The following is a 10,181-nucleotide window of genomic DNA, read 5'->3' as shown; positions in this document are numbered from 1 at the left end:
GTTTACAAAGCAACTTAAAATATATTCTTTCATTCAATTTTTACGTAAGATCACAGAGGCTAAGTGACTCACCCAAGGTCATATAGCTAATGGTGGTGAAGCCAGGAGCAAAACTTACATTTTCTGACCGCTAGTCTTGTGCTCTTTTAAAATATCATGTCTTGAATAATCACTAGTAAATACACTTTATGCTAGTGCAGCAATACAAATGAATAAATAGCTATTTGCTCATAAGCATATACATTTTGAGTAAGGAATTGAAATTTTATTTAATTTCATTTTGAAATAAGATATCTGCTCATAAATATATACATGTTGAGCATGAAATTAAAATTTTTAAGTTCACTCTGAAATATGCACATGTAGATATACACATATTATTTATCTATATACCTGTGTTCCTCATTTGTGGCTATCAAGCTAGACACATTCCGCAATATCCCACCTCCACTCTCAATGATGGCTAAAGTATTTGTTTGGCTCCGGTAAGTTAGTGTGCCAACCAAAAATGCAAGAGCACCATCAACAGCACAGATATCAGCTTTATTTTCAGTGCAATGTGCTGACAAATTCCATAAGGCACTCAGTACGCTTTTGAGGGTGGACTCCTATAAAGAAATAGAATACATAACATCTAATCAGATATAAAATTTGTCTCTTGGAGCTTATAATTGTTTTCTTTAGAATGATACTTATCAACATTCCTTTCCCTTTTTTAACAAAACATTTAAAACCTTCGGATTTTCCTCTCTGAAATACTCACTTTCGAGAGTTTAAAGAAAATACTAAAGGGACATTGAGAGTTCAACAAGTCAAGAATATTCTTATTTTTTAAAAATCAACAAAAATAAAATTATGAAGGTTAAAGGAATTTCTTACAAAGGGCTTAAAATTATAAAAGTATAAAAGAATAAATGGATTTGTATAAATTATGAAAGTATTACTGTCAGGAAAGCAATATAAACTGATAAAAAAATGATAAATATGCCATGAAATAAGTTAAGTTGTGGTACTCACAGCCATATTCTAAGTATACAATGACCATGATTAGGTTAAAATGTGTCTAACCTGTGTCTTTTTAACAGATATCAATCCCTCAATAAGTATTTATTAAGCAGCTAGTCATAATATCTAATCAGATATAAAAGGGCACTAAAATTGATTAAGAGCTTATTGTATACAGCAAACTGTGTTGAGAAAGTAAAATTTTAGATAAGACATGGCCCCTTTAGACAAGATAATCTCTCAAGAAGCTTACAGTTTAGTGGGGGAATAAAATACCAACAAAGATAATGAGAATACACAAAAGTACCTGAAAACTGCATATAGAGAGTTACAAACCAAAATATTATTAGAGATCTAAGAGAAAGATTATTAACAGTAACCATGTGGTATTGTAGTTGGTTTTTTAAGATGAGTTGGATTTCAACAGGTAAAGATGGGGAAAGGGTATTCATGTGAATATACATGAAAATTTAATATGTCTTCTGAAGGGACTGTATACAGTTAGGCTGAAATATAGTGTGTGTGTGTGTGTGTGTGTGTGTGTGTGTGTGTGTGTGTGTGTGTGTGTGTGTTATGAGAGAAGGCTGGAAAAATAGGGTGGCACCATGTTTTGAAGAACCCTGAGTGGCAGAAATAGGTTCTAAATTTCACTTAGAAGGAAAGATTCAGTTTTAAATAAGGCTTCAGTGTACAAATCAAGAATAAAAAGCATCTGAACAACAGAAGGGTCAGTACGTAGAGGGTAAAAATGCCATATAATGGAGGAAAAGTTCAATGTGATAAGGAAGATGTAGGTGCTTTCTTTCAAAGAATAAATGAGACAGAACATTATGAAATGTTAAATGGATCATTTTGATTATGTTAAATTTAAAAGGTTTTGCACCAACAAAACTAATGCAACCAAGATGAGAAGAAAAGCAGAAAGCTGGGAAACAATTTTTACAGCAAATGTTGCTGATAAAGGCTTCACTTCTCAAATACATAGAGAACTGAGTCAAATTTATAAAAATGAAAGTCATTCCCCAATTGATAAGTGGTCAAAGGACATAAATAGATAGTTTTCATACAAAGAAATCAAAACTACCTATAGTCATGAAAAAATGCTCTAAATCACTACTGAGTAGAGAAATGCAAATTAAAATAACTTTGTGGTATGACCTCACACCTATCAGATTGGCTAATGACAGAAAAGGAAAATGATAAACATTGGATAAGATGTGGGAAAATTGGGACACTAATGCACTGCTGGTGAAGTTGTAAACTGATCTTACCATTCTGGAGAGCAATCAGGAACTAGGCCCAAAGAGCAACTGATCCAATAATACCCTTACCAGGTCTATATCCCAAAGAGATTAAAAAGGGGGGGAGGGGGGGAGAAGGGAAGGGACCTATTTATACAACAGTATTTATAGCAGTTCTTTTTGTGATGGCAAGGAATTGGAAATGGAGGGGATGCTCATCAACTGGGGAATGACGGAACAAGTTGTTATTTATGATTGTGATGGAATACTATTGTGCTATAAGAAATGATGAACAGGCAGACTTCAGAAAAACCTGGAGTTGCATGAACTGATGTGAAGTGAAGAGAGCAGGACCAAGAGAACATTATATGCAGTAACAGCGACATTGTATGATGATCAATTATGAATGACTTAGTTATTCTCACACATAAAATGATCTAAGACAATACCAAAGGATTAATAATGAAAAATGCTATCTACACACATATAACTTATATCCAATTGTTTACCATTTTAAGGGAAGGGGAAGGTGAGAAAGGAAGAAATTTGGAACATTAAATTTTTTAAAAATGAATGTTAAAAATTATCTTTACATGTAATTGGAAAAAATAAAATACTATGAAAAATAATGAATGAGACAAAAAGTTGTTTTCTAAACAGGTGTGTAACTTTTATGGCAATTGGATATATTCCAAAAGAGTTTTTCACATTTTGTCTGAACATATTTAGAATATAAAGTTTGTTGGGATGTTCAAAATTTAAACAAAATACAACAAAATATATAAACACACAAAGTGACATGAAGAGTAATGTCAATTTTATTTAGTTCCTTTTGAAGTACACATTTATCTGCATTGTTGTCAATGCTGCCTCAGAAAGGACTGTCAATGAAATAACAATAGTCTCCACTAGGGGTGTCATGTATTGTTGGGGCCTGTGCTTTTGTCCTAATGTGCACTTTAATTAAATGGAACAGGGTTTGAAGCAAGCATTCGCATACAGAGGTATTTGGCCACAGCATTTGGTAAAGACATATTCTGCATTAGGAATATGATCATATTTTGGTTTTGGTAAAGGGTGAGGGAGGAGAAGAAGGGGAAGGAGAATAATTTGACAGTTCTAAAAATAATTTGGCATGTATTGAAGACATAAAAAATGTGACAGATGAAATTTTCTTTTCCAGTAATGATCACAGGACTTACAACTTTGCTTCTGTTAACCTGATCTACTGCTAGCATCTCTATATCAGGCTGAGCCTGGGGAAGTATGACATGACAGATCCAATGGGCTCCCCCAATACGTGCCTTGTGCAGCTTTTTCCTGGCTGTGCCAGTCCCTTGAGTTTCATTCCAAATCAAAGGAAGAGATAACTAAAGACCTTTCTTTGATGAGGTGCACCTTGTCCAAGCAGAAATGGAGTGGGGTCAGGCATGGAATCCAGTGACTCTTATAAAAGGAGTTTCTGGCTCTCCAACTCCATGCTGTGGACCTCCTCAAATCCTGGGTTTAACAGAACCAAGAGATTCTTTTTAATTTGGTGCTTCATAGTTTCTGGGAGCTTATCTTTAGGGGAAACTGTTTTGTAGCTGGTGGTAGCAGATCTGTTGGAGGGTACAAGCATCATCAGCTTCTTGTTGGTGGCATGAAGCTCCAATGTGAGGCAGGTGCTGTACACGCTCCAGCTCACTCAGCTTGTGGCTCTTCAGCTTCAGCTCCTCAGCTACTTCTTCTCTTGCTCCTTTTCACAGTGTTCTTGAGCACCATGAGAAGGGTTTTTATTTGCTCGAGCTCCTTCAGCAGCCCCTCATTGTTGTCTTCCTTCACTGAGCTTCCAGCTCTTTGCGTTTGGACTACCAGAGGACAGATCACCCAGTAAGAATGAAAGAATAACAAGAAGAGGAATGGTGTTTGCTCATTTCCTGCCTAGGGATACCAGTGCAAGTATCTGTTGACTGTACAATAATAATAATAATAGTTTTTTGTCTTCCTAGGCAATGTACTTAAGATGTGACAAAGAACCTATGATTTCCTAAATCCTGGTGATCCATATCATGGATCACACATGACATAGCCAGAAACAACCTAGAAAGCACTGTTAAAGACTACAAAGTGATGGTATTGTATATTAAGATGTGCTCAAGGGAAGAGGCCCAGGAAACAGAGAGGGGAAGCATGGTAAACATTTGAATCAACTGAATTAATTAATTAGAGAAATAAGAAGATATCATTGGATTATGCTACAAATATGTGGACAGAAAGAAGAAATAGAGGAGAAATTCAGGAAATGGATGACAAGCCTGGCAAAAAGAAATATAATAGTAGTGATGTGATACTGTATTATCTGAACACCTGCTGGATCTCCCTTTGTGCTAAAAACAGAACAGCTAATCATTTCTTGTGCGTTAATGATAAATGCAACTGGAAGTAGGGGATCAAGATAGACAACCTATAGAAAGTGATATAGAGCACCTTTACAGATTCTATAAGGTAAAGTAAGAGTACATTTTAAGAAGGTGAGACTATTTTTTGTAAGGAGTTGGTTAATGGAATGTTGTGTTTGGGGAAAAAATAGCAGGCCAGTTTTGATGTAATGTACAACACATGAAGAAGAGAAATGTTTATTAAGTCTGGAATCGAGGACTTTCAAGCATTTCTGATAAAAAAAATCATAGCTGAGTAGGAATTCTGAAATAGAAACCTAAGGGCTCAAAGAAACCTAACCTGGCAAATTTCTTTGAGCAACTTGAAGGAGCAGTATGTAGCACTTACATTCTAATGGGAACAAAGAAACAAAGGTCCCTTCAGAACCTTAATGTTTTAAAGGCTACCGAGGGAATTAAATAAAAAAAAAACAAGAACTTGGGGATGGTTCTGCTTTGTGGATTTCAAAAGGGAGGGTAAAAGAAAGAATATACTTTATAAAGAAGGGAGAAAAGGGGTAGAATTGTTTTTTCTCATACTTGGGATGAGAAGAATATATAAACATGGTAACAGGATTAGGCATCAGATGAACTTCACTTTTATCTGAAACAGATAACTGAAGATTGAACACATACACAAAATATACATCAAACTCCAAAGGGAGACAAAGGGAGTGCTGTACTTAAAGACTAAAGAAGACCTGAGTTCAAATTTTCCCTTAGACTTTTACTAGCTATGTGACCCTGGGCAAATCACTTTACCTCACTCAGCCTTAGTTTCCTCGTCAGTAAAACAAGGATAATAAGAACACCTACTTTATAGGACTGAAAGGATAAAATAAGGTAATACATGTAAAACACTTTGCAAACCTAAAGTTCCTCATAAGTATTAGCTATTGTTTTATTCTTGTAAAATCAGGGGAAGGAACAGAAACAAATAAAACAAAGGGGGAATATTTCAAGGGGAAGAAGAGAAGAATTAGAATCAGAGGGATATACCACATGGCCTCTTGGATAAATGGGGAATGCCTGAACAAACTGTGGTATCTGAATCTACAGGAAATTATGAGAGAGACAACTTCAGAGAATCCCAGGTGGAGGATGCAGAGTGAAGTGTTCAGAACCAGAAGAACAATCGATACAAACCCAGCAATACTGTAAAGAAAAACAACTCTTAAAGACTGAAGAGATACGATCGATGCAATTGCTCAACCACGTCTCTATAAGACTTAGGATGAAGCAAGTTACCCATGTCCTGACAGAGAGGATGGTCACAAATTGTGGAGACACGGCCCCTGGGAGGATTAGTTTTGCTTGACTGTGCTTTATCTGTTAGAAGGTTTTTTTTTTTTTAATTTCCTTTCATTTTTTATTGGAAGGATAGAGGGGAAATCTGGGGGATCAGCAATAATAATACCAAAAGAAAAAAAAGAGGACCATTTTAACACAAAAGAGAATAGAGGAATATTCAGAAGGAAGGACAGTTAAGTAGGACAGTCTTGAAAGTAATGTAAATTTATTATGTACTTTTAAAGAAGCAAGCAGCATGATATGGAGATTCAGTGTCATATCTAATGCTCTTTTTCATATATAATACTCTTTAGAGTATGTTAAATTCAGAATAAAGTTTTCTTAAAGAAAAACTGATGAGAAAGAATCAGTCAAAATGGAGAAATTGAAAATATTGAACAAAGAAAGGAAAATATTTGAGGGTCTTGGAGCAGATGTGGATAGCAATGTAAGAGAAAAAATGGTACATTTCTTCCTGAGATTTCAGAAAAGGATGAGAGAATAGGTACAGCAGGAATAAGATAAAGTTGAAGGGTTTGGATATATGTAGGAATTCCTGCAAGATGGACATTATTTTCTTGGTGAAATATGAAACATAATTAAGAGTGACAAATTAATGAGGACAGGATTAGGGATTGAAGGGGAAACAGGAATGTTTAGAACAATGGGGAGTGGCCTATGGAATATAGAAAATGCTCAGGGTTACTGAGTTATAAGCAGTGTCAGATAGAATTTAGACAATAAAATGGTATGGGAACACTAAATTATGAAACTTTCTCTAGCAGCACTTTTTGGCCTGTGTTCAGAAGAGAAAGTAGATATGAAAAATGATAAAGATGAAACCATCCTTAATGAAAACAGCTATGTATCAAAGGCCCAAAGTGTTACTATAACTGTCTAAAAAGTGATGAGACCATTTGATGTAAAAGTTGATGAAATCAGGAAAACTGCAAAGGGTAGCTTGCTACAATGACAAGGAAAGCTCTTTATCCAGTGTTCACTGACATTATCAGTTAAAGAATGTTGTCGTTCATCACATCTGACTCTGAGACCATGTATGGGATTTTCCTGGAAAAGATACTGCAGTGGTTTATCATTTCCTTTTCTAATAGGTTAGGCAAACAGAGGTTAAGTGACTGACTTGTCCAAGGTCACACAGCTAGTGAGTATCTGAGGACACACTAGAACTAAGGATTTCCTGACTCTAGGCCCAGTGCTCTATCCACTGAGTCACCTCACTGCCTCCAGTTAAGGAATATCTGGACTTTGCTGATTCCAAGCAGTAGCTTGCTAAGATAAATCCTTTAAAAAACTGACCCAAATGGGCTTTCCTATAAAAAAGAGAGTTTCTCATATACTTTCTGGGAGTCAGAAATGTGACTCATTTTTCTCAGATTTTCTTGGTAATACAGCCATCAAGGTTTCAAACTTTGGGAGACGAGAAAGAACTCAAGTATATCAGACATTCTGAGGCTATTCTTAGTCAATATACTTCCTTCCTTTTTTACATATAACAGATGATAGAGTGATCCAAAGTAGAGAAGTCATGAGTTGGGCACAATAGGTGAAGGGTTTTAGAGAAGGCATTGCCAAAACTAATTATCCTTCAGTGAATCTTTTCAATGTCACAACACTAAGTGTCTAATTGGATACCTTTTTCACTTCCAAAGCACATTCCATTAAAGCTTTTACACTTCCAACTTCACGGAGAGTCTTTTTACTGTTCACATCAGCTCGCCAAGACAAATTCCTTAAAACACTTGCAATGACCTGCAAAATAGTCAATGGACTCATTTAAGAACATTTGCTTTTACATATCAAATGATCCTTACCAATAAGCATTTTACTAAGGATCTACTATGAACTAGGTATTATGCTAAGGCTTTGGAATACAAAGAGAAAAAAAACCAGTCTCTGTCCTGGATGAATCTTACATTTAACTAGGGGACACTACATTTTGATGAATAATTATATATAAAAAGAAAATGAAGTCAATTAGGGGGCACTAGCAGCTAGGCTATTAGCTAAGTTTTAGGTAGAAGGTGACACTTGACAAAATTTTTTGGAAAACAAGTGGATTCTAAGAGGAAGGGGAATGTGGAAAGAGTACTCTCCAGGCAGTAGGATAGCCAGCGGAAAGACACAGAGACAGGAGTGTTGTCTTGATATAACTGTGGGAAGGTCAATTTGGCAATGGCATAGAGTTCAGGAAAGGGAGAAATGTATAATAAGGTTGGAAAGGTATGTTGGGACCAGGTAGGAAGGAATTTTAAAAAGCTAAACACAGCAACTTATTTTTGATCCTGGAGACAAGAAATTATTGGAATTTTAATGAATAGGGGAGTTACAGAGACAGATGTATACTTTAGGAAAATCAGGAGAAGAAAAGGTAAAGATAGATAAGGAAGACCCAGATCTCTAAAAGGATATGGGTGCTTTTTACATAAATAAGGAATTTTGAAGAAGAGGTAGGTTTTGGGAAGAGTTGATTATTTCAGTTTTAGAACTGAGTTCAGTAGCTTTACTGCCAGAAACAAGGACAGAAATCACAAAATCATGATTTCAAAGTAGGTCATCTCATTTAAATCAAACAAGAAAAAATTCCCATGAGAGTATAAATGGTTTACCCATTTTTTGTTTAAAGGTGTCTATTGAGGTACAATCCACCTTTTGAGGCAGCTTATATAAAATAACTCTCATTAGTGTAAAGCAGTTTTTCTTGTTAGCAAGCCTAAATATGCAACTCTGCAATTTCTACCATATTGTTCCTGATTTTGTCCTTCAAAGCCAGGGTAAACCAAATCATTTTAAAAAAATGATAATCCTCAAAATATTTAAAGACAAGTACCATGTCAAATCTCTGCTAAGATTTTTGCTCAAATTACGAGGTACTAAGCATCAAATTTAGTGAGGCTATCCCTAAGTTCAATGGAATAAAGACTTTGATTTTGGGAATCCATATCTATAACTGTACCCCTCCCCTCCAAGCTAAACAACTTCTCCCTTAATAAGAAGTTACCTGCTGTAAGTCTTCACTTTCAGATTTCAGTTGGGCTACAAGAGCTCTCATACAGCCTTTCATAGAGCACAGAGTAGCCTAAAAATAAGCAGAAAAGAAAAGATGATCACAAAAACAGGTAACCTCATGTTTAGTATATGTTTGATATTTTGCTTCTGGAGATGAAATTTCAAACACTATAGGTTAAGTGCTTCATTTTAGTCACATAAACATTTTCCCCAAGAAGGGAATAATACTATTTACATAACTGGAAGAACAGACCCCTTTCCTTAACTCTGGTTGGATAACAGGTTTCCATTATGCGTCAAAAGCAAGGTCTCAAGCAAAGAGTTCAAATGTAGCCTGTGCGGTAGCGTGTATGCTACATCTGCCTGGGTTACCAGTGCACACAGAAGTGCAGCTGGTGGCTTTCATTAAAAAAAAATGGAATTCTACAGATTGTATCTTCAAAGAAGATAACATCTTCATTGTGTATACATAATGGTTTTTAATCAGACATATGACTGCTGAGTAAGAAGGTAAAAGGAATGTGATGTGAAGGATAACTCTTGATTAGTACTGAACGAGTGATATGAAATTAAAAGCAGCAAAAAACAGAAAACTGCACTGATCCCATGCTAACTCTTTTAAAAACAGATGAAATTAAAAAAGGGGAAAGGACCTGAAAAGTATTTATAGCAGTTCTTTTTGTGCTGGCAAAGAACTGGAACTTGGGGCAATGCCCATCAATTAGGGAATGGCTGAACAAATTGCAGTTTATGAATGTAATGGAATACTACTGTGCTATAAGAAATGACAAGCAGGAAGATGTCGGAAAAACATGGAAAGACTTAACATGAAGTGATGCAAAGTGAAATGAGTAGAAGCAGGAGAATATTGTACACAGTAACAGCTGCATTTTATGATGACCAACTATGACTGACTTAACTCTTCTCAGCAATACAAGGATCCAAGACAATTCCAAAAGACTCGATGGAAAATATCCATATCCAGAGAAAGGAATGAGGGAGTCTGAATGCAGATCCAAGCAGACGATTTTCACTTTACTTTTTTCACGATTTTTTTCCTTTTGCAAACTGTTTCTTCTTTTACAATATGACTAATATGGAAATGGGCTTCACATGATCATACATATACAACCTATGTCAAATTGCTTACCATCTTGGGGGGGATATTTGGAACTCAAAATGAAAGGTAAAAATTGTT

General features: G+C 35.6%; 2 protein-coding genes across 15 annotated transcripts in view; one reads left to right on the top strand and one right to left on the bottom strand.

Annotated features, from left to right (window-relative positions):
• Positions 1–10,181, bottom strand: part of APC (APC regulator of WNT signaling pathway) — a 153,167-nt gene that overhangs the window by 9,472 nt on the left and 133,514 nt on the right. For all 8 annotated transcript variants that reach the window (XM_072597429.1, XM_072597421.1, XM_072597424.1 and 5 more), the window contains 3 exons: positions 8,976–9,053; positions 7,610–7,726; positions 394–608 (listed from right to left, as the gene is read on the bottom strand). In XM_072597429.1, the coding sequence (XP_072453530.1) occupies positions 394–608; positions 7,610–7,726; positions 8,976–9,053 (410 nt within the window). The remainder of the gene's footprint in view (positions 1–393; positions 609–7,609; positions 7,727–8,975; positions 9,054–10,181) is intronic.
• Positions 1–10,181, top strand: part of LOC140496986 (uncharacterized) — a 44,752-nt gene that overhangs the window by 19,819 nt on the left and 14,752 nt on the right. Inside the window, exons 6-7 of one of the 7 annotated variants that reach the window (XM_072597439.1) lie at positions 3,995–4,118; positions 4,238–4,460. The exons of 4 other annotated variants lie outside the window; for them this stretch is intronic. The gene's annotated coding sequence lies outside the window, so the exon portion shown is untranslated. Of the gene's footprint in view, positions 1–3,994; positions 4,461–10,181 lie in introns of those variants that run through there. 2 more of the 7 variants (XM_072597440.1, XM_072597438.1) reach the window with 2 other exon arrangements.

Source organism: Notamacropus eugenii, chromosome 3 (genome assembly GCF_028372415.1).
Source record: "Notamacropus eugenii isolate mMacEug1 chromosome 3, mMacEug1.pri_v2, whole genome shotgun sequence".
Taxonomy (NCBI): domain Eukaryota; kingdom Metazoa; phylum Chordata; class Mammalia; order Diprotodontia; family Macropodidae; genus Notamacropus; species Notamacropus eugenii.
Note: the sequence above shows the minus strand (reverse complement) of the source record. Positions and strands in the feature narration are given on the sequence as shown.